This window comes from Tamandua tetradactyla, chromosome 5 (assembly GCF_023851605.1).
Source record: "Tamandua tetradactyla isolate mTamTet1 chromosome 5, mTamTet1.pri, whole genome shotgun sequence".
Taxonomy (NCBI): Eukaryota; Metazoa; Chordata; class Mammalia; order Pilosa; family Myrmecophagidae; genus Tamandua; species Tamandua tetradactyla.
The window spans coordinates 99,167,205-99,191,081 of record NC_135331.1 but is presented as its reverse complement, the minus strand read 5'-3'; the positions used below and the strand labels follow the sequence as shown (position 1 = coordinate 99,191,081).

The 23,877-nt window shown below is 54.8% G+C and overlaps 1 protein-coding gene across 1 annotated transcript; it reads right to left on the bottom strand.

The window, feature by feature from the left end:
* Positions 1 to 6,916: 6,916 nt before the first annotated feature.
* MDFI (MyoD family inhibitor) lies at positions 6,917 to 21,988 on the bottom strand. The gene is made up of 5 exons (XM_077159219.1): positions 21,791 to 21,988; positions 21,552 to 21,638; positions 13,772 to 13,954; positions 10,705 to 10,929; positions 6,917 to 7,807 (listed from the first exon to the last, which is right to left on the bottom strand). The coding sequence occupies exons 2-5, from the start codon at positions 21,625 to 21,627 to the stop codon at positions 7,551 to 7,553; spliced, it is 741 nt and encodes a 246-aa protein (XP_077015334.1). The 5' UTR covers positions 21,628 to 21,638; positions 21,791 to 21,988; the 3' UTR covers positions 6,917 to 7,550.
* Positions 21,989 to 23,877: the final 1,889 nt, after the last annotated feature.

Sequence of the window (23,877 nt, the reverse complement as noted above, 5' to 3'; positions counted from 1 at the left end):
ATCTCAGGTCCCAAGGACCTGCGATGGGAGTGCAAAAAGGCAAATCCCCTCTTACATTGGCCTGGGGTGAGCGCTGTTATTGTTATTATTATGAAGCATCTCAAGGCTCTCACTTGTCCTGGCCTGGTGGGTGGGTAGGGAGGGCTAATGGCCTCATATATCCTGGACATAAAGAGTAATGGGGGGAGACAAATGAGATAATTAGGAATAAATCTCACCAAGGTTTCTATTCATCAGCGTCCCTGGAACTGGTGAGTCTTCAGAGCCATTGGCTGGACACCTAATTAATGCTGAGCTTCCCCAAATCTGCAGATCGCTGAGCATGGGAGGGATCCTGACTTAGGGGCATCACTGCCCCCTCCCCCCCCCCATTTCTCGGTGGGTGACCTTGGGAGGTGGCCTCAGGGTTCTTGCTTTCTGTTTCCCAGGATCTTATGGATGCTTCGTCTGCACCATCTGGTCCACTTCGCTGTCCCTTTGCCTCCTTTTCTTCATCGCACTCCATGTCCCTGACTACCATCAGCCTCGGTTTCTCTCTTATCAGATGGATGGTCACTGCATCATGAGGCCATGAAAGATATGAGTCAGAAGGAGCTGTGGGGATCACCTGTAACAACCCTTCCCCATCTGTCCACCCAGTCAATACCAGGGCAGGGGCATCTCCGCCCTGCCCCCAGAACAACACTTGGCAAAGGGAGGCCCCCCCCCCCCCCCCGCCGGCTATTGCAGTCCGTTCCACTTGGAGCAGTTCTTACTATTGAGAGCTCTCTCCCTGTACTGTATTCTGCCTGGCCTTACCCCTGCCTGCTGGAGCCCTGAGAACAAGCCTCAGTCTCCTCCCGGAGCTGGTCTTCAGACACTGGAGGACCGTGCCTCTCAGCTCCTCTTCTCCAGGCTGGAGACAGCAGGTTTCCAGTCAGGCCTCCCCGACCCTCTGGACCCACCCATGAGAGTCCCTCAAGACCCCTCAGTGACTTCCGTCGTTTTAGTCCAGGCCTTCCTCTGTTTGTCACAGTGGCCCTACTTCAGGAAACTTTCTCTCCCCATTCCTCAAGGACTGGGGTGGGAGGGGCAGGTAACACATAAGCCCTGGCTACAGGGCGGTGCTTAAGCACTACTTGGCCAATCACAGCCCTCCATCCCCCCCCCCAACACACACACAGTGATTGGCCCAGGGGCGAGCCTGTAGTGCATGCTGGGCCAATCAGAGTCCTTCCTGGCCTTTACACACGTGGTCCTCCTGAAAGGGCAGAATGGAGACACCGCCAGATAGTGTGAACGCATCTTCCCTCCCTGGCCCCTGTCACCCCCACTTGACTGCAGTAGGAGTCAATGAGGCAGACCCAGAGGCAGCAGGAATTGTGGGGTTAAAGACAAGCTGGGGAAAAGTAGTGAAACCAGGTGAGGGGCAGGAAAGGCTGGGAGGGGGCCTTTCTCTGGAGGAGGTGGAGGGCAAGGCGAGATACCTGGAGGACGAGGCGAGATACCTGGGTGATAAGAGGGCCCTGGATGCTGGTGTCATCCCATCTTGAGTCACAAGATCACAGAGTGGTCATGTGTGCCCTGGCGGGGGGACACCTCAACTTCCCCCAGTGTTCCTTTGGATCTCAATGGATCCTCCCCATTTAGAAGCCAGACTTTGCCTTTAGAGCCTCCGAGTCTGAAATTATTTTATAGAAAGCTCAAGAAAAGGCAAAACTAACCTGTGGTGTTGAAGTCAGGTCGGAGGGGCAGGTGGTGGCTGGAAAGGAGCACCAGGGCTTGTAGTTACAGGAGTTTTGTGTCTTGATTTGTGTGCCCATCACATGGATGCGTTTACTTTGAAAATTCATTGAGATATTTACTTGTGCTGTGTGCATTTATCTGAGCGTGATATTTACTAAAATTAAAATTAGAAGAAATTTGGAGAGTGGTGTGGGTCTCCTCTCAGGTCAGTTCAACCTCCCTAATTCTGAGCTTCCGGAAACTTGGATCCCACATTTGACAGCGCTTCCCTTCAGACTCCCCACCCTCTCTGGTTCTTCACACTTTTGAAGCAGACACATTAGACCAGGGGCCGGCAAACCTTTTCTGTACAGGCTGGATGGTAAATATTTTAGGCTTTATAGGCCATGCAGTTTCTGTTGCAACTACTCATCTCTGCCCTAGTAGCATGAAAGAAGCCACAGACAATAAGTAAACACTGGGTGTGGCTGTGTGCCAATAAAACTTTATAAACAGTGATATTTGAATTTCATATAATTTTCATGTACTATTATCCTTCTTTTAATTTTTTCAATCATTTACAAATGTAAAAATCATTCATAGTTCACGGGAAATGCAGAAACAGACAAGAGAACTAGATTTGGTTGGTGGGTCATATTTGCTGACCACTGCACTAGAGTATAATGGTTAAAACTGTGGGCTCTGGTTCATATCCCAGCTCCAGTGATCTTGGCCAAGTAACTTAACCTGTCTGTGACTCAGTTTCTTCATCTGTAAAACAGAGCTAAGAATAATACCTCCTCCTAGAGTCAGCTTGAGGGTTAAATGAGAGTGCCTGGAACACAACAAGTACTCAGTAAATGCCACTGAGATCATTTGAACTGGACAATTTTAACTTAATCATTGTTGCCACGTAAGTGGGTTCTACTCCCAAGACTCCTTGGAAGAAGTGAGCCCTGCAGGGACTCTTGATTTCTTCACTTATGAGCCACGTGGCCTGTGGGAGTCACTTGGGCCTCAGCTTCTCCTTGTGTGAAATGGTGAACATAATACCAAGATTGTAGTGAGATTAAGATGTCAAGAGTGCAAATGTTCCAAGAAATCATCATGATGATGAATATGCAACTATGTGATGATATTGTGAATTACTGATTATATATGTAGAACAGAGTGATCAAAAGTTAAGAATGTTTGTGTTTGGTGGTTTTTGGTGTTTAAAAAAAATTTTTTTTAATTAATTGGAAAAAAAAGGTAAGTCGAGAGCAAATAAGGTAATTTATACAGTGGAATGCTCAACATTCAGGCTGAGTACTGGTTCAAACTCCTCTCTAATTATGTGGCCTTAGGTATGTTATTTTGTCCTTTATGCCCCCAGTTTCTTCATCTGTAAAACTGGCATTCATGTAAATTAAATGAGAGGGTGCAATTTTGAGGGATTAGCATGGTGTTTAACATTCAGTAAGAATATGATAAATACAAGTCATAATTATTGGTAGATGCTAATGTGCTTTAAATGCAAGTTGTTTGATAATATGTATGATATTTATTGACCAAAACAACAGTTATAGTAGCTGCCATTTAATGAGCAGTTAATAGGTCTTTGGTGCTCTATACATAGTAACTTTAATTTTTGCAGCCATCATACAAGATAAATAATTTTGTCCTGTTGTATAGATGAGAAAGCAGGGATTCACAGAGACTGAGCATCGGGCATCTGGTTGGGTTGAATCTAAGCTGTATCTTAAGCTGTCCTCACAGCAGTACTGCAGCATAGGCATTATCATTCCCATTTCCTGGATGAGGAAACTGAGGCTCAGAGAAGTGTGGATATGTGCCCAAGCCCTCCAGGTTGGCAATGAACAAAGCCTGAATTCAGAGTTGGAGCAGTCTGACTCCAGGGTCCACATCCAAAGGCACTGACAGAGAAAGGATCCTGTAAGCCCACTGCCCATATATCCTTGAAGAAATATGCCATGTAAATCCTAATAGGGAAGTAGAGGCAGGTCTCCCCACTCAGGAACTCTGCTTTGTTCATCATGATAATCTCAAGAGCCTAGCATAAAGTAGGTGCTCAGTAAGCATTTGTGGGCCAACTGACCACTCCAATCTGAGAACTGTACTCTCTTCTTCCCTCCCCCCAGACTGGGGCAGAGGTGGTGACTCCCTCTCTGATGTGAATTGATCTGGGGACTCAGTGAGGCCCTGGCTGCCATGCAAGTGCCTTTGCCTGGGTCCAGAGTGCCTCACCAGCCCATCCTCCCACAGCACAGCAATGTCTTCTGTTAGACAACCCATGGATGAGAGTGGCCCCTCAATAAGGTTTTTGGGCAAAAGTGGGCCGGCCTGCTGCTCCCAAGAAGGAGGAAAAGCAGGGAGCCTGGCCATTTCCCTGGATACTGTGGTAACCATTACATTTCTAGACTTTCATTGCCTCTCCATTGTACAGATAAGGAAATGGAGGCTCAGAAAGTGGAAGAGCCTCTTTCTGGGGCCCAGAGCAAAGCTAGGACTAGAACTGACATCTGATTTGAACCAGCTGATTGGAAGCAGAGATGGGGGTCAACAGAGAATGGCCAAGGACAAAAGAAGGGAACTGAACTAGGGCTTGCCCTACTAGGGTGTCTGGGAGGCAGGGAGGGTGAACTCCAAGAAAAATACCATCTGCTTCCCCATGGGGATGAGGGCTGCCTGGACAAAGGTGAGGAAGGTGGGAAATCAGGCAAGGGATGGAGGATGGGAGGAGTGGACACTGGTCTGTGTGGCACAGCCCCAGGCTGATGAGGCCTAGAGTGATGGCTGCAGCTTCTGGAATGTGAACTGTGTGAGTGGTATGTGTGTGTGTGTGTGTGTGTGTGTGTGTGTGTGTGTGTTTGAGTGTGTGTGTGTGACTGTGGAATGAATCTGAGTACAGGACTGTATGGAGAATGTGTGTGTGTGATGTGTGAAGTGTGGATGTGGTTTGGAATCTATGAGAGCGTGTGCACGGAGGAATGCATGTGAGTGTGTGAAGTGTGTGTTTGGGGGTGTGTGGGGGGTGGTGGTGGTGCTGCTAAACTCCTCCCCTGTCCCGCCTGAACTCCACTCAGCCTCTTAGGTTTCAGCCGCTGTCCTAACGAAAGCAGCCGGAGCCTGCAGCAGGAAGTGGCTATTTGGATTGCAGAGGCGCCTCTTCCTGCCGTGGCCCCCACAAAGGGGGGAGAAAGAGGGGGCCTCCCTGCCCACCTGGACCTAATTTCTACTCGGGCAGAAGCACCGCATCCCCCAGTCCTCCTGTTCTCAGACCCCAGCCTTGAGGAAGACTTGAGGACCTAATGGGAACCCCCCTTTGTCCCTCCTCCCTAAGACAGAAAGAGCCGCAGCAGCGAGAGAAGTGGGTGCTGCCTCACGGCCATGTGCGTGGACCTTGGAGTGTGCTCACAGAGGGTGAATGATTGATTCTGCCAAAGTTGTAAACGCTGGCACCCTTAGGCCTAGCACGTTCACTTTCTAGACTATTCTGCAGACACAGTTTGTTCAGGCAGAAGTATATGTTCACACAGACTTGTTTATAACCTAGAAATTGGGAGTGAACTAAGAGCCCCTACCCAGGGGCTGGGTTACCGGATTGGGCTCATCATTCACTGTGCTGATAGGTCCCCAAGACAAGTGGGTAACAGGCAAACACAGGATACAGGACACGTGGATGGGATCTGCCATTTTTAAGGGAAAGACAAAGCAAAGAAAGAAAAAGCATATGCGTACATGTTTGAATGTGCACAGATTATCACTATGGCAGAAATGCTAAGAAATGGTAGCCTCAGGGAGGGATGGCGTTTTTACCCCAAGGGGCCAGGCTACAGGAAGCTGAGGGGCCTGAGTTTCCACCGCAGAGAACTTAGAGCCTTCTGTGCCTTGGGCATGCAATAACTAAGCAATGAATATATAGAGATAGATGAATAAGCACAGACAAATAAACAAGCACTGGGAACCCAGGAGATGGGGCTTCTCTCCTGGTTTTAACCTTGGCTATCTAACTCCGGGCTGGTCAGTTCCTCTCTGTGTCCTGAGTTTCCTGTGGGATCTCAGAGGCTAGAAAACCACCAAGTCAGCAAAGAAAACCTGTGTGCGTGTGTGCCTGTGTGCCTGTGTGTGGGGTGGGGGATGGAAGCAAGCTCTCCTCGCTGCCTCTTACCGTCTTCTACTGCTGTTGACGCCCGCTCCCCAGCCCAGGGTGCTGCCCACTCTCACGACATTCCTTAACAGAGTTTGGATTTCATTCAGCCCCTTTCCCTCGCTTTCAGATTCCCTCCAGACCACTGCAGACTTTGTTCCTGGTAACGGTGCCCACCAGTTTCCCTTCACGTCCATTTTTAAGGGACTTCTTCAGCTGTGTCTTCTCAGGACAAGTCCCCTACCCCTATGACATCCTCTCACAGACCCTGGGCCTGAGGTCACTTGTCCTGGATGTTGCCTGGCTTCCTCAAGGTCCAGGATGGGGGGCTCAGAACAGCCAGCCCTCCCCACTGAGTCTCCTCTCCCTCAGGAAGCTCAGCGATACCCACATCTGCCACCGCTGGCCAGGCCCCCCCGCTGCACACCAAGGCCACTGGACAGATGGTCTGAGGTTCCTGCCAGTCCTGACACGGTTTTCTGCTTTCTCAGGCCCCCAGGTGATCACGGGACTGGGGTTGGGCTATGTGAACCCCACTCAGGGCACAGCTCGCCTCCCAGTAAAGCCCAAGAGCAGGCCCAGGCTGTGCCAGGCCTGGGGCTCCCCCTCCTAGGGCACCCCTCAACTGCTAACATGGGCGTCCCCCCTTGCCTCGGAGCAAGTTCCTGAGGTAGGGCTTTGAGGAACTGGAATCAGTGGGAGATTAATTAATCAAAACTGAACACATCTGTTGTTAATTAATTCCATGCCAAGGGTTAACTCTTCCTTTTCTGGTCTTCTCCTTCCCTTTGGTGGGAAAGAGGAGCTAGTGATGGGGTGCTGGTAACCCCTCTCTCTTTCTTCCCTTAGGGGAGAACATGAAGTAGGGAGGAGAATGTGAAGGAGCAAGGCAGGTTTCTGGATAAGAAAAGCAGGAGGGGAAGGAAGCTCAGAAGGGAGGGAAGCCTTAAGGGGGTGCTCTTTAGGGGTTTTGGCGGGGGGGGGGGGAAGCAGTGTTTGCTTTTGAGAGTCCTGGTCTACAGAAACTACCCAGGAGGAACGAAGAAACCAGAGATGGACACGTATCTTTATTTACAGCAACAAATAGAACAGACCTTCCCCCCCATCCCCTCCCTCTCCCCTTCCAGTCTTTTCCATACTGTCCCCCCTCCTGTCCCATGCCCAGCCTGGTCCTCTCAGGTCAGTGTGTGGGTTGAGCCGCCACAAAAGCCCAGGGAAGGAGACTGGGTGTGTGTGTGGGAGGCGGGGCAGGGTCTCTTTTCACATTTTGCTGTTCTCTAAGCCCGGGATAACGAGGGGGATGCCGGCACCAGGCGCAGTGAGAGGTAGAGAAGCAGACAGCCCCAGCCCCCCGCCCTGCCTTCCCATGTTCCTGCCCCCTCCCCTAACTTTCACAGTGTTCCGCCGCCCTGGCACCTGGTCCAGGAACGCCCTCACCCACCCCCACCCATCCCCTTGCTTGTCCGAGCCCCCCAGGTCTGGCCCTGGGACCCAGTGGCTGATCTCTGCAGTGGGTCCGGCTCCCCGGACTGAGGTGGCCCCTCTGGGTGCCCCGCTTCCCACCGGGGCTGGGGTTCTGATGGCACTGGGTGGGTGGGGGAGCACCAGGGGAGGGGGCTGATGGAGCTTTGGGTGTCAGCCCCCAGGGGCCGGCGCCACGTGGACGAGCCCGGTTGGCACCGACACAGGTCGCAGGTCAGGAGGAGAAGCAGAGCCCGCAGCACTCCATGCAGATCTCCAGGCAGTCGGCCGACTCGCAGCAGGCGTCCAGGATGCCGCAGTCCAGGTCGCAGGGCAGGTCACAGTCGGCGCACTCCCCCGAGCCGCAGCAGCAGCAGCACAAGCACGAGTCCTCGGAGCTGCAGGAGCCGCACGTGGCGCAGTCCAGGACAATGTTGCACAGTGTCAGGAACTCGCAGAACAGGCAGGACAGGATGCAGTGGACACAGCAATCTGCAAGAGAGAGCGGATGGGGTGTGTGTGTGGAATGGTGAGAGACATGGGGGACCCAGCAACAGCTCCACAGCCCTCCCGGCAGCCCCAATGAGTGGGAACCATCAGGAGCCCTGCTTTACAGTTGATGATCCCGAGGCGTGTGTGTGTGTGTGTGTGTGTGTGTGTTAGTTGTATCCACCCCACAAGTGGCAGGGTGGGAGTGTGAGCCCAGGCAGTCTAAATCTTAACTACCCTTTATTTAGCAAACACACAGAGTTGGTATGTTTCAGGCACTGTTGTAAGCGCCATGCATCAAACTCATTAGATTTCCAACAACTTGGTGAGGTGGGGGTGACAATTTAGCCCCACTCTACAGATAAGGAAACTGAGGCACAGAGAAGAAAGTCATTCAGAATAGATGCAGAATCTTCCCACTCGGGTTATGTGGGTGACTACCGCAGCCTCCTCACTGGTTCCCCCACTCCCTGCTTTAACCTCCCCTGCACCTCTTCTCTCGCCACACAGCAGGCTGGCGGACCCTTTAAACTCTTCGGTCGGATCCTGTCTCTCCTCTCACAGAACCCCGCCATGGTTTCCACCACACCCGAGTAAAAACCGAAGTTCTCGTAATGGCCCCCATGGCTCCGTATGATCCAGGCCCTGCTCCCTCTCTGTGCCCTCCCTCTGCTTTCCCACTTGCTGGCTGGCCCTGCTGCAGGGCCCCTGGTAGTAACGCAGGCACTGCTCCCTCTGCCTGGGATGCCCTTCCTCATGCCAGCTCACTCATCTCCTTTCCTTCTTTCCTCAGAAGTCATCCCTTCAGTGAGGCCTTCCATGGGCACCCTATTTAATACTGCAACCTGCCCACTCCATCTCAACAATCCTCCCTGCTCCCGCTTCTTTGCCTTTTTCCCAAAGCAATTTTCACCTTCCAACATCTTACATAATTTTCATTTATTGGTTGTTTTGTTCATATTACAAGACCCTAGAATAGTACCTGGCACATAGTAAGTGCTCAATAAAATAAAAAAAATAAATGTATTAATTCATGAACTTGTCCTTGGGTACACAGCTGGGAACTGGTGAGGCTAGCACCCCGCCCAGGAGCTAGGCCATGGGGCAATGTCCTGTTTTTTCTGACCACCTAGGCCCCTGGTATAAGGCTGCTGGTTCTCTGGGGTCTCATTCTGCCTTGGAGGGTCTGACTGCCCACTCCACCCCCTCCCAGTTTCTGCCTGGAGGAATCAGGGTCTCATACAGCTAGAGCCTCTGGATATGATAGATGACAGATCAAGGTAGTTCTCTTCAAATGCAAATCTGATGAGGCCATTACCTTGTTTAAAACCCTTCAGTGGCTCCCCATTGCCCTCCTGATAAAGAACAGGTGCATGGCACGGTTTACCAGGCCCTCCAAGAGCCCTGCCTGCCCAAAATCTCACCTCCCACTTTCCTCACCTTGAACTCCATAATCGAGCCACACAGAGCCAATTTTCACCTTCCTGCTTCTGCTCCCTTGGCTAGATCCTCCCACTTGTTCTTCAGACCTAGGTGTCACCTCCTCCGGAAAGCCTTCCCAGACTTCGTTTCCCAGCTTTCTGGGCTGGTGCAGGTGTCCTCCTGTGCTCACATAATTCCTGGTGTGTGGCTTTATCCCTGTACTTACCACACTGTATGATGATTACCTGCTTGGGTCTCTCTTCTGAAAGTTTCTCAAGGGTCTGGCCTGGGCCTTTTATCTCTGTACCTAGCACACAGCACAGCGCCTGGCACATGACAGATGCCCAGTGAATTTTAAAGGAACGAACACACCTGCAGTAGTTTGAAGCTGTATGTACCCCAGAAAAACATGTTTTTAAACTTCATCCATTCCTGTGGGTGTGAACCCTTGTAAATAGGATCTTTGGATGAGGTCACTTCACATAAGATGTGGCCCAGGATGGGTTTTAATTCTACACCTGAAGGCCTTATAGGGGAAGTCAGAGAGAGAGAAAAAGTCACAGAGGCAGCAGCCAGAAACTGAATTCAACGGAACCCAGAAGAGAAAGGAGAAATCAGGAGAGCCCACGACATGCATTGTCGCATGACAGAAAAGCCAAGTGCCAAGGATGGCTGGCAGCCAGCCCCAGAACGCCAGTCTTATGGAGAAAGCATTGTCCTCATGACGCCTTGATTTTGGACTTCTCCTAGCCTCAAATCTGGGAGCCGATAAATTCCCATCATTCAAGCCAACCCACTGCATGGTATTTGCTCGAACAGCCAAGGAAACAAATACCATCTCCTTCATAAATAAGACTGCTGGGTAGAATCAGAGGTCGAAGAGTTTCTGAACAGATTAGGCACAAATGGGATGGCTATACACTGAATCCTGGTTGCAGAGGTCCAGCCCACGGTCGCTCAACACGGTCGGAATCACCTACAGATTCAGGAGTAAAGGTCAGGCAGCCAGTGGGCTACGGCAGCTGCAGCCCCATGAGGAATCAACGCCTGTTAGGGTGGGGGGGGCTGAATGCCCCCCACCCCACCCCCTAACTAAACATCTGACCAAACATCATTTTATTCTGCTAAGTGTTCTTCAGCTCTCACTAAACAGATGGTACACTCCAAGAAAACGTCAGTTTCCAGAGCTTAACCTGGATCAACCCAGCTGGCTCCATTCCTTGTTACAGCAACTCTGGGAGGAGCTGGCCCTGATCAGATAGGTGTGCCTTGCTGTAGCCAACAGGAGGACTTTGCAGGGTTCTCAAACTTGAGCATGTGTTAGACTCTCTGGAGGACTTGTTAAAACACAGCCCCCCCCCCCCACCCCTGCTTAAGATTCCGACTGGAGTGGGGCAGCTGAGATTCTGGGGCAGCTGAGATTCTGCATTTCTCACCAGCAGCCCTGGGAACCTCCCCCACGAGGAGGAGGCGCTTACCTTCCTGCGCCTGGATGGGGATCTGGGAGGCGGCAGATTTAGCGCTGCCCTTGCTCTTCCTGCTGCCCTGGCTGGCGAGAGATGGATGCGCCTGCAACTTCCGGTGAACCTTGGGGCCACCCAGGGCACCGTTCCCTGCCCGCCTGGCACCACCCAGCTCTGAGGGGTGGCCAGAGCCATTGGGCAGTAGTGGGGTGCAGCCCAAGGGGTTCCCCTGAGGCTGGCCTGCAGAGATGAAGAGAAAGGATAATGAGGAAAGGCTGGGAGCCAAACAGCCTCCCAGGACCCTGCTCTAATTCTGCTTGGCTTACTCTTACATACGTCACAGGCCACTTAGCCAGACTTGCATTGTGCAAATGGAGATACGAAGGCCAAGATAGGTGACTTGTCCAGGGGAACACTATGAAATAGCAGCAGAGCTGGGCTTGGCTTCTGACCCCCAGTCCAGTACTCAGCCTACAGCACCGTCCCGCCTTGTTTCTTGGAAAAAACAGAGGTTCAAGCAAGGGGAAGGGCTCAGAGCCCTGGACCCATCCTTCTTCCCCTACATGAAAGCTCTTCTCCTGAACCTGACATCCTGGGATTAGGGAAGGAGGAGCTTTAGCCTGGGTGGGGGAGGACAGCAGTGAAGCAGTTAACCTTCATCCTGGCCTCTGCCAAGCCCCCGGCTGTTTTTGCCCTTCGTGTGCTGGTTGATTTATTGGAAACATCTGTTTGGAGATGTACGCCCTGCCCCTGGAATCCAGGGGCTCCTCACAGCAGCCCCTCTATCTCCTGCTCCTTCCTCTGAGCTCTCCCGCTCAAACCTCCTGCCCCCAACACACCCCCACCCTGTCCTGCTTCTGTGGGGGCAGCTGGCAGGAAGAGTTTGGTGAGGGGCCCTTGGGGTAGGGGTGAGGAGGGAGAGAAGAAAGGGAAAGGGGCAGCAGCAGGGAGACCCCCAAGACCAGAAGCTCTGGGTCTCCATCCCAGACTGAGGGATCAAACTTCAGCTTTGTCAGTAGAGTGCAAGTAAGCTCACCCTGCAGATCCCCCTGAAGCCGGGTTCCTTCCCCTCCCTCCCTCAGGGATGGCCAACTGTTCTGTTCTCGAGAGATGGGGACAGGTATGTATGTGTGTGGGGCTGGGGCCCTCACCCCTGAGGCCCCCTCTGTAAATGTGGGGCACTGTGGCCCCCCAAGAACCGGAGCTGGACCCCCTGGAGGCTGAGGAGAGGGAAAGGCGACCTCCATGCTTCCCTTGACTGAGAGGATTGGGTCTTCTAGTAACGGTGGATGCCATAACATGGAGCACTGATTGAGCACTTACTGTGTGCCAGCTACTGTTCTGAGCACTTGGTGTGCTGATGGTTCTTTTACTGAGTCTTCATAGTGTCTCTATAGGGCTCTATCCTCCTTTACAGATGAGGAAAATGAGTCTCAGAGAGGTACAGTAACATGACCAAAGTCACACAGCTTGTAAGTAGCAGAGGTGGGATAAGACTGGAGGCTGGGAACTAGGGCTCAGAGGGCAATAATGGGGGCAGAGGTTGGCTGTCAAGGGACTGATGAATAAGCTGCTATCTCGACAGTCATTACTCTTATGACTAGTAGCTTACACTTTTTTTGAGTGATTATTACATGCCTGGTATGATGCTAGAGCTTTGATATATAGTAACTCCTAAAAGCATCACAATAGTTCTATTGTTGGCCCCTTTCACAGATAAAAAAATTGAGGCCAGAGAGATTTAAACAGGCTGAGGTCCCATAACTAGAAAGTGGAGGAGGCAGGGGATGGCGAGTGGGAGAAAGGAGACCAGGACAAGGTGGAGGAGTCTGGGGGAGGATGGCCCTGGACAGGTTCCACGCTGGGAGCCTCTGGTGCAGAGGCGTGGCTGGTGCCTGCATCTGGGTAAACAGGGCTAAGGCCACGGGAAGTGGCCAGGCCTGAATCATCCTGCCAATCCCCCAACACACACTTGGCCCCAAAGAGGGTGACTGGGCCGAGTCCTCAGCCAGCGTCTGTGCCCCTGCCTAAACACGGGCACAGTGACCAGAGGACAGCAGTGTGTGGCGAGCTGAAGGCTCTGGGAGGTGTGGACAGACACAGAGCTTGCCTGTGGCCATGGCTGTGGGGGCGGCAGTGGGGGCTGAGTCACAGAGCAAACACTAAGGGCTGATAGACACAAGGAATGTCTATCCAACTCCCATCCAGCCCCCTCCTTTGTGGCCACAGCACTGACCTCTTTCCCTCAATTCTGCTGGTGGGTGTGTCTGGAGGAGGCCGAGGGCAGTGTGCTAGCAGGATTTAGTAACCCTGACTTCCAGGGAGTCCATCTTAGCCCCAGATGCCCTGGCTGAAGCTGTGCCAGCTGGGCTGACAGGCACAGGAAAGAGCACTGGGCCAGGAAACCTGAGCTCCCCAGTTTGTGATTCTCTGTGCCTCAGTTTCTCCATCTGTAAAATGAGCTTGGCGAGTGCTATCCTGCTGCCTCATCATAGGCTGATCTGGAGAGTATGTGAGATCATTCCAGGAAAAATAGCTGGGAAGGGAAAATTGCCTGTAGATTGGGGGGATTAGTAATCAGTCATTGTGAGATGCTTCTGGCTGCCCCTTCCCTGCTCTTGAGGGTGAGAATGGAGAGTTCCTTCCCTCCCAGGATGGGGCTTGGGGACCTGGAGCCCAGTCTGGGAAAGGAGATGAATTTTGTTTCTTTCTCTCTAGGGCACTTGGGGTCGCCTCTCTTTTTCCTTCTGCCTTCAATGCCCTGAAGGATAAGGCTGCATCAGGCTTATCCCGGACCCCCAGCCCTCTTCCTGAGGAGAGGACGGCTCTTTGCATACAGTCTTGTGCTCTCCTGTCCACACTCCCTTGCCTAATAATTATTTCGTACATGGAATCTTCTTCCTAAACAAAAAGGGCAGTGACAGTGTCTTACACCTTCCCAGTGGCCACACTACTTCCCTCAAAGCCCTGGCCCAGGGCTAGGCACCCATGGACACCCACTGCATTTCTGCAAATCCACCTGAACCCCTAGTATAACTCCTACATGCAGCCACCCCAGTACCCCCAGCTTGCTAGGACTCACGTGTCACAGCTTCTGTGGGGACGTCGAAGTCAGTGCTGTCCAGGGCTGGGTGGGTCCCAGGGCCATTGCCTTGGGGCATGGGGTGCACCACCTCCTCCAGGGAGCCCTCCTCTGGTGCTGCCTCTGCAGGGTGAGCTGACCCTGTTACTACCTCCAGCTCAGGTAGGAGGGATGGAGTCTGGGCTAGGGAAAAAGCAGATGACCAAGGCCTGTTTTTCTGGTGCTCTCCTGTTTCCCGCAGCCCAGGATTCCCGGTGAGCCCCCGTTTTCAGCTTTGCACCAGTCGCCCAGCCCTTTCCCATGTCTGTCACCAGCGCCAGATTCCAAAATAGGAAGCTCCAGAGCCACAACTGATCTGTGAGTGTGTGTGTGCATGCGATGTTGGGCGGAGGGGCCAGACATGTGTAGTACAAAGGGAAGCATTGAGGGGACAGAAACACAGAACCGATAGATGAGACGGTCACTGATGGAGAGATACTGAGAGAAAGAATCGAAGGGATAGTGAAAGATAGAAGCAAAGACAGATAGCACATCAGACCATGGGAGACTGGGCAGGAAGGAGAGCCACAGAAACCCAGTGACAGCCCTGAACAGGGAGGGGGACGGGAGACTCCAATACAGTGAAAGTCAGCGATGGAGATAAAGATAAAGACTGAGCGGAGGCAGAAGCGAGGAAAAAGGGAACACGATACAGAGAGAGCAACAGGGAGACAGACAGTGAGAAACTGAGTCAGAGAGTGAGGGTCACAGTGAGAGAAAGAGTCAGAGGGAGACGTGGGGATGAGGAGAAGGCTCCGGCCGTGAGACAGGGCTCCAGGCAGGAAGAGGGCAGAGAGAGAGGGAGCCAGCCCAGGAGGGCCGGGCAGGAGGTGAACCGCAGCCACATGTAATTACAGCGCTTAACTCGGCCCCTCTGTGCAGGGTGGGCGGAAGGCAGAAATGGAGCCACCTTCAAACCCACAACTCTTGAGGCGCCAGGTCGAGGGCCCCCTGGGTTCAGGGGAAGAAGGTTATGGGGGAGGGGAGGGAGAGAGGCAGAAAGGGGCCCTGGCTCCCACACTCTCAGCCACTGGGAGTGGGAGGGCAATGCGGGATGAGGCGAGAGAAAGGAGAGGAAAGCCAGGGGCTGCGGGCAGGGCCCGGGCTGGGGTGGTTGCCAGGTGCCGGGTGTAAGTCAAGCATCCCTGAGACCCCAGGTCCTGAAGCGGGAATGACAGTGAGCCCAAGAGGACGTATACCACCGCCAGCCCCACCACGCAGGGAGAAAGGAGCAGCGGAGACACAGAAACAAAGAGACTCACAGAGGGAAAGACACCAAAAGGAGGTGGGGAGAGGCAGAGCTACAAGGGAGGAGAGAAAGATGAAGCGAAAGAGCAGAAAAGCCCGGAGACTAAAACTCCCACCCACACTCACCACACAGGGACCAAGAAAGAGACACACCCAGAGACAGAGATCCAGGAAATGGAATAAATCACAGAGAACAGAGAGGTGCTCATTTATGGTGTCCTTCTCTGAGCTGCCTCCAAATGAGAGAGGGAGAGAGAGAGCAAATGAACAGAAGGAGATAATTAGAGGTCAGAGAATAGGAACATCTGGAGGAGAAGATCCAGTAGTACAGCTTTCTTGCTGGCCCCTGAACATCCTTCTATAGCCTCTGACCCTCAGAAACCCCTGAGATAGTCTTGCACCAAAGACCCTGCTTCCCCGGGGCTGGTGGAATCAGGCCCCATAGGCCCCATGTGGGTAGCACAGAGAGAGACTGGCCTGGGCGGGCATGCTCCCACCTGCCCAGGGAAAACCACAGGCCCTGGCTGGAGACAGGCGCTGGAGCAGGGAGGAGGGAAGGGCCGGAGCTCCCGGCACACCTGGAGGGCTGCAGAGTTACTTGACAGGAGCTGGTCAGGGTACCCACTTCTGCACCGGAGAGGCAGAGAGGTGGGCTTTCTCCAGCCTCATCTGCTTTTTGGACCTGTAGCCCCAAGGTGCAGTCCACAGGGTGCGGAGGCCTGAAGCAGAGGGAAAGTGGAGAAAATGTGAGGGTGGCAAGGTTCAGGGAGGTGGGTGAGTGCACCTGGGAGTGTCAGACTTGTCCTGCGAGATGGGGAAGGGGGGACAGAGGGGAAAGGACAGAGAGGGTGAGAACTGTGCCATCAGTAGGGAGACTCGGCAGCCTTTGGAGGGGTCTGTGTGAGGCCCTGCTGTGGGAAGGGGCCCGTCTGCCCCTCCTTTGCCCTCAGGATATGTCCCAGAGCTGGTTCTACCCCAAGTTCTGGGTGAGAGAGGACGCAGGGCGTGAGGAGTGGGTAGGCCTGAGAATTACTGAAATGGGAAATAACTGAGGTAGAGACCAAAGGGAGGGAGGCTGCTGGACGGAGAGAGAAAGGGTTCAGGTGCAAAAGAGAGAAGGGCCAGAGAACAGGAAAGCAGAGGGCACTGGAGAAAAGAGGGAGAGACTGGAGGCCGTTAAACATACAGCAGAGAGTAAAAAAGTATGAATTGTGAAAACACAATGCTGAGTAAAAGAAGCCAGACACAAAAGGGCAAATATTACATGATTCCATTGGTATTAAATATCTATGGGATATTTAATAAATATCTATGGGAATGGGGAGCTATAGCTTAATGGGCATGGAGCTTCAGTTTAGGGTGATGCCACCCCATGAGGTACCACCAGCCTGAGCCCAGGAACAACAAGAGGCCGGATGCCAGGTAGGATCCCAGGGAGGCACCAAAGGGAAAATGGAAGCATGGGGGACCAGAAAAAATGGAGGTCCCAGGTTAAAGACGGAGAAGCCAGATTGCTCTTCCAAGATCACATGGCTGGGTCAGGGTGGAGCAGGCAAGGGGAGACGGCACCCAAGGAGGAAGAGGCTGCCTGCTAGATGGCATCTCTTCTAGCCCTGAGCCTGAGCCACCCCAGCTCAGACCTCACTAGAACAAACAGGGAGGTTCCAGGCTTTCATTCTAATTCCCAGGAAGGGAGCAACCCTCCCAGCTGCAGACTGTGGCCTCCAGAAGCACCTTGCCTGGGGCCCTGAAACAGGTGTCCTGACCCTTTCCAGTGGCAGAATGAAAGGTTCCAGAGCCAGGAGCTGCAAGATCCAAGCCCTGGTTTTTACCACTTACCAGCTGGGGCATGTTACCAAAACTTGGGCCACAATGTGTGTAAAGGCGGATCTTGGAGCTTATTTCTCAGGGTTTCAGGGAATAAATGGAAAGCTCACAACGGTGTCTAGTGTGTAGGGGGTCATTCATGAACCAACCTCCCTCCCTCCCTCCCTTCTGTCCATCCTTCCTTCTATTCTGTGCTGTTTGGCTTAACACTTATTAAGTGAACACCTACTATGTACCTTGCAATATGTCAACAGTAGGTGCTACAAAAAAAAAAAAGGAATTATGGGAACACAGAAGATAGGTCCTCAGCCTAGTCGGGGGTGTGTGTGGCTAGGCTAACTGGAGAAGGCAATGCCCACCCTGAATTTTGAATTTTGAGGACAGTAGGAACCCAGACCTCCGAGTGAACAAGGGAACCGCAAGCTGCTTGGTGGGGTTGAGGCTGGTGAGCTAAACCGACAGCTGGGGCATGGCGGGCCATCGGAGTCATTTTCCAGGCTTCCTCTGGGGGTCACCAAGGTGCACAGGAGGACACCATGGGTCCTGTACACAGGGAGCCAGTGTTGCTGCTCTCAGGCCCCCAGGGTTAGTGGGAAGAAGGTGGGCATCAGAGTTTAGGGAGAAGGGAGGCCCCATCTCCACCATCCTCACCCAAAGTGTCTCCACTCTTGAGGCAGTCTCCTGATAGGCACCTACAAGGCTGGCGACCTTGAATCTGATGGGGACAGGAAACGATACAGAGCTGAGCTGAGATGCCAGGAAACCCCTCCTGCAGAAAACCTGCCACAGGAGGGTGACCATCAGCTCTGGAGAGGAAAGAAAACCAAGTCTGGAAACAGTGACCTGGAAACAGAGGGGCAGATCTCCTGGAGGAGGGTGGGGCAGCAGAGGGGACCTAGCAGATGTCTCAGGAAGCCACACACTGAAGGCAGAAGAGGAAATTGTCCTAAGTGCCAGATACACGGAAGCAGAAGGAGAAGGAATAAGAAAGCACAGGAAGACCTGATCTGTGACTGAGAACACTGCCACGCAGGGCCCGGATCCCGAGGCACCGGACAAAGAAACAGCACGTGCTTGCAGCGGACAGAGCAGAACAGCAGGCAAGAGGCTGAGGCCACGTGTCACACTTCAAGATGCCAAAGAGCCCAGCTTTCTTCCATCCAGCCATAGCAGGGAGGGCATCTTGGAGGAGAAATTCCTTCAGAGACATTCAAGAGGGTAGAAATGTGGAGTGGGCAGGAGGGAAGGGTGGCCAGCAAAGGCCAAGAAGGACCCCTGTGTGCATGTGCAATTTCCGTCCTTCATAAAGGTGCGCTGCCAAAGTGAAGTGGGGGGGAGCTGAACTCCATGATTCAGGCCCCTTCCTCCCAGGTGAAGCCATCTGCCCACAGACTCACACCTGCTCCATCTGTCCGGGGGTGCGGTGGGTGTCTTACACGCCGATGACAGTTCTAAGTGGAATCCTCTGCTCAGGGGTCCCTATCCACAAGGGGGAAATACAGAAAGGCAGCAGTCCCTTTGCCTTAAAACTCCCCCGCCTGACACTGGCTAAGTTTCTGGTCAGTACCTCGAGTTGCGAGGTGGACCTAGAGCGTGTAGGGGAACTCTTTCAGGTGGGATGGACTCACTCCAAGCCTGGATAATGTCCTTGGGGGCTCCAGCCACCAGGGCTCTGGCTGGGTGGAGAGAGACCAGGTCCTCCATTGCCTCCGTGGTTGTTGTGGGCAGCGGACCTGGCCTTCCCCCTTGGAGCTCTGACTGTTTTGGAGAAAGAAGCCCAGGACTTGATCTGGCCAGAGAGTGGCAGCTGGAACCACACACTTGGATCACCCCCTGGCCTGGGATTCAGGCCTCGGTCTACCTCTTCAGGGTAATCAGTTTACAAGGATCCTGTGTTCTAGGAAGACTGCCTCTCCAAGGACCCGGGCCACCATCAGGCCTTCTGACCAGTCCATCCATGCTTACATGTTCCTCTTGGCCAGAAGACCCTACCCTTCCCTCTCCCACTCTCCAGATCCAATCCATCCTCACGATCCAGCGCAGGCTTCACCTCTTCCTCTAGAAAGCCTTCCTGACCCCCCAAGACCATTGGGCCCCCTCCCAATGGTCTACTTGCTGAGAACTCAGCACCCAGTACTACCTTTCGATAATTATAACTGAGTAGTGAAGTTCAGGCTCCTCAACCAGAATGTAAACTTTCCCAACTCACCCGCTTGGGGCTAGGGGCAGTGTCAGTATCCATCTCTACTCTCCAGTGGGCACTCAGCACAACTCTGTTGGTGAGTACTGAGTTATGGCATTTGGAATGTCCCAGGTCAGGGGAAGGAGAGAGAACAAAGGAGGGCTGAGGATTAGGGCACCTGGCCCCAAACCCCAAGAAGGTCAGACACCCTTAAGGCACACATGGTTAACTAGAGTCTACTGGTCACAGTCACAGGCCACAAGGCTGAGGAGTGGCAAGGGCCTGAGCTGGTCAGTTAGGCTGGGTCAGGTTGATTTTATTTTAGGGCTGAAGGCTCCAATTCCCCAGGAAATTCAATTTAGAACCAAGAGCAGGAATGTGACGCCCCAGTGCTGGGCAGAAATCTGCTGTGGATTAGGGAGCCAGACTCCGGGGCTCTCAGTAGTGGGTGGGGAAGAGGCCACTGGGGGAGCCAAGGGTGTGGGGACTTGGCCCCCTGCCCCAGCCAGAGCTGCCCCAAGTCCCCTAGTGCCCCATCTGCATCTTGGGCAGCTGAGGGAGGGGCAGACTTGCTCCTTGGGTGTCCTGCCAGCAGGGCCCCTGGGGACAAGGCAGAGGCCTTGCTGTTTTGTCGGTGCTCAGGAGGGAGTGTGGGGGATTCTGGTCTCAGCTTCAGGCGTCTGTGGGGTTTTGGCTGGGTCTCCTGCGGTTTGGGCTTCCTGGGCAGCAGGCTTATTCTCCCAAGGCAGCAGAGTGAGGGCTGGTGCTATGAAAGCAGCATTGTCTGGCCCAGCCCAGGCTGGGGAGGGGGCTTGCTGGGGGGGACTAGGAGCCTCAAATTACACCCTGGGACTTAACCCTCCAAGTAGTCCACCCTGGCGCTTGTCCCCTGCCCTGAGCACATTTAGCTCCCTTCTCATCCTTCCGGGGCTAAGAATGGGACAGACAGGGGAGGGGATCATGGAAGGAGGGTGGAGGAAAGAGGAGAGAAAATGGATAAGGAGAAGAAAGACAGGAAAAATGGGAGGATGGGAGAGAAGCAAGAGGCCAAGAAAGAGAGGAAGGAGAAAGAGAGAGAGAGAGGGTTCCCAGACTCAGAGAAAGATCTTTCCTAGCCCCCTGCCCCCAGCTCTCTCTCCAGGCTAAAGGAGCCCACTTCTTCAAGGAGCTTATTCCCCAGAAGTCCCTGCTCCAGGGGCCTCCTGCAGGAGAGGAGGAAATCTGAGAGTTAGCGAAGATGCACAGCAGACACACATTAACCACAACTATGTGCTGGCTCCTGGCCAGACATCTCCTACTTGTCCTCACTCTGGTTGAGGGGACCCCCCACCTCCAGGGTCCTGGGAGCTTAGCATTTCAGGTTCCATACTAGATGGAGACCATAGACCGGAGAGCTGGAGAGGGGCCTCTCGAAACAGGCTGACAGGCCCCTATGGGCCGATGTGGAGATAAGGCCAGAGAGGTGAAGGGACTTGTCCAAGAAGTCGCAAGGAATGAGTGTCTAAGGTACAGGGTTAGACCCTTTACTATTCAAAGAATCAAAGAGGGGAGAAAGAGAGAAGGGTGGTGGGTGGGAGGAAGGCAAAAGAAAGAGACTAAATTAGAGGTGGGATTAGTCATGAAATCTGTGCCAATACTCCTACCCCCCTCCCCTAGCCTCACAACAAATCCCAGATGCTTCTGGCTTCTCCTTCACCCTGTCTCCCACTGTGAACCTCAATTTAAGCATTTATAAAGTGAGGGGAATGGACTGGGAGACACGGCCTACAGGGCCCCCACCCCAGACCTCCCCAGGAACCTGCAACCCCCAACCCCCAGCCCAGAATCCCGGGTAAAGTTGGGGAGGGGGAGGCATAAAACCTTGGTTTGCGGATACCGGGTGGGGGTGAGAGTGTGTGTGTGTGTGTGTGTGTATGTGTGGGTCTCTGTTTGCAGGGTGGGGGTGGCGGGGACTGGTTGGCAGGGGAGGGGAGGAAAGCAGCAAGACGAGATGGCAAGAGGGAGGGGAGGGGCCGGTCCTGTAGCCGCTTGCAGCGGCGGTCAAAAGTTTCGGGAAGCGCCGGGCTCTGTTGGGCTGGGGGAAGGGAGGGAGAGAAAGACTCAGACACCCCACCCTCCCCCTCGCCCGAGGCCCCCACAAATATTTACACACTGGGCAGAAACGGTTGGGACACAAATCCCAGACGGACAGACAGACAACACGGCGTATGTCTGGTGTTGGGGGTGGGGGGTGGGGGGTGGGAGGTGAGGGTTGAAGCCAACTTGGCGCAACCACCTTGTCCTTTCCAGGCCCTGCTCCCGTCACCCCAGCCCTCCACTCTCCTTGCACCCGGTCCCCCGATACCAAGATTTCTCGCCCCCACCCGACCCGGGCTCAGCCAAACAGTCTCCCCACGTCTCAGGGGGCCGGGGGGTGCATCTGGCCCCCCGCCCCAACCGCATACTCGGCTCGCGTCGGTCCTTTCTCTCTATCCCGGTTCCTACCTGGGCCCGTGGCTGCGCTGGGGGCTCCATGGGGCGCGTCGCAGTGAGGGGGGTGCTGGCTGCTCACCTGGGACATCGGCCCGGGACCTGCGGAAAACGGGGCTCATAGGGCGGGGCCGAGCTACACCCACGAACCCGGAGCGGAGTGGGCGAGTGCGGGGCGGGAGGGGGAAGGGGAGCCGGGGAGGTCCAGCCGCGGACGCGCGCTTCCCCCCGTCCTCCTCCAGCGACTAACTTACTCGTGCAAGCAGCACGCTACTCTTTCGCCCAGCCCGGGTCACTGCGCGGGGCCCGCCATGCGCGCCTGCTGCGGGCGCCAAGCCAGAACCCCAGCCAGGGCCACTCGGCTCCTCGGTGCTCGCCTGGCGTCCCCTCCCCTCTCACTCGCTCCTTTTTCCCATTTCGGCGCCAGCTCGCACCGCTCGCCCCCTTCCTTCTTCCTTCTCTTCCACCAGCCCCCTCGCTCCTCCCCTGCTGGCCTCTCGGGTCCCCTCCTCCTGGCCCACCCTCTCCCCGCCCCCTCCTCGCCTTCCCTATTGCCCCCGCCCCCGCGTCCTTTCCCCCTCGGCGGACTCCGCGTGGCCCGGGCCGGACACGTCTGTCCGCGGGGCGTCGTGGCCCGAGCCCCCACAGGAAGCCGGCTCGGCGCGTTTCCTTCGCGCTCTCAGAGCGGGGCCCCCGGCTCCCAAACCTCCACCCACCCACCCCCGCCCACACCCCAGCCCAGAGCCACACGGGGCAGGAGAAGGGGATTGCGCGTGTTCCTTGGCCTGTTTTAAACTCCACAAAAGTTTGTGAAAATGAGAAGAGAGCGAGAGAAACCATTGTGATCGCATCACCTCCGGCAAGTTCTCTGAAAAACTGCGCCCCCCCCACCCCCAATTTGTTGCTCCAAAGAAGGTGGTGATCAAGAACTCATGCACCCTTTTCCCATGGCCCGAAATCGGGTGGCACGGTCTGGGGCTTAGAGACCACGCGCTCACCCTGCCACCAGCTGTACCTCCGGGAAATCCGGTTAGTGACCATCCAGCCTCCTTCCCCGCTTCCCTCGCGTGGCCTCTTAGCAGCCCCGGGCTTCCCATCCCTACCAGCTGTGCATGGGAATTTGTGTCAGAAACCCAATTTTGGAGGCCAAGAAAGGTTCTCCGAATTCAGCTCTCATTTCAGCTCCAGACTGGCCTTCTTGAGAAGGGGGTGCGTGGAGAAACGGGGAGGGAGGGGTCCTCTTTCGGCGGGGCCAGCCGGGAGGCGCATCTGGAATTGTGAGCTGGGTTCCTCCTCGGGGATGTGGGGGTGGGGAGGAGACGCCGCCAGGCAGACCGACAAAGTTCAAGGACCCTCAGCCTGACTCTGGCCCTCGGGCCCCCGCGGGGTGGAGGAAGGCTCGGAGCTTGCGGCCCACCCGGACGAGCCTCAGGTGGGGCTGCCGCTGGGGTGACAGCGTCTCAACCACACAGGACGCCGGCCGCCTCGGAGTCGCGTCTGGGCTCGACACCACGAAGGCCAGTAAGCAATTAAGGCGGCGGCAACGGCGCCAGGCCAGCCCTGGGAGTCCCGCGTTACAAGCCGGGGCGTGAAGGAAGGCCGGGACGCGGGGAGCCGGGCTTCTCCTCCCTCTCTCCCTCCAGTCGCTCCTTACCGCGCTCGCAGGTCCTCCGGGCGCCGTCGGGGCCAGGACCACGGGGGCCCCCACGGCGCCAGTTGCGCTTTCGCCGCCCGTGACCGCGTCCCGGAGCCGGGCCGGAGCTGGTGCGGCCGAGACCGGGAAGGCCGGGCTGGACTGCGGGGGTCCCGCCCCCGGGGCCGGGCCGCGCGCTGTGGGGGCCTGACCTGGCGGCCCGGGAGCCGGCCGGGAGCAGGCTGCTGTCTGGGAGCTCTGCGGAGCGAGGCGGGCTCCCACTTCCTGGCACCGGCTGAGTCACTGGGACGTGCCTGCGCCAAGACTTTGGCGGCTGCTACATTCTTACCAGCTTACCTGGACCCGCTGACTGGACCTCACCTGCTTCCACGCGTCCTATGGGGTGTGGGCACCGTGTCCAGAGAAGCCCCCGCGGTTTTCCCGTCCTCTGCCTGCATATGCCCCCACCCCCAACCACAGACCCCAGCACTGGGCCCCCCAAAGCTTTTCAGTCCCTACCCAGGAAACCTAAACTCTGGATCAGCTCTGCCCTGAGCCTTATTTGTCTGAAGGTGCCTGTTTGATCTCAAAAACCTTCTGAATCCGCCAGGTACTGACTAAATAATATGTCTGGTTTCTTGGAAATACAAAAGGATGCTTTAAATGTAATACCCACATACTGGTTACTCAGATATGCCCAGTTTGTGA

Coding starts and splice junctions, on each gene's coding strand:
- MDFI (XM_077159219.1), bottom strand. CDS start 21,627: ATGTCCCAGGTGAGCAGCCAGCACCCCCCTCACTGCGACGCGCCCCAT. Junction 10,930..13,771: donor CCCCACAGAAGCTGTGACAC/GTGAGTCCTAGC, acceptor TCATCTCTGCAG/GCCAGCCTCAGGGGAACCCC. Junction 7,808..10,704: donor CCCCATCCAGGCGCAGGAAG/GTAAGCGCCTCC, acceptor TCTCTCTTGCAG/ATTGCTGTGTCCACTGCATC.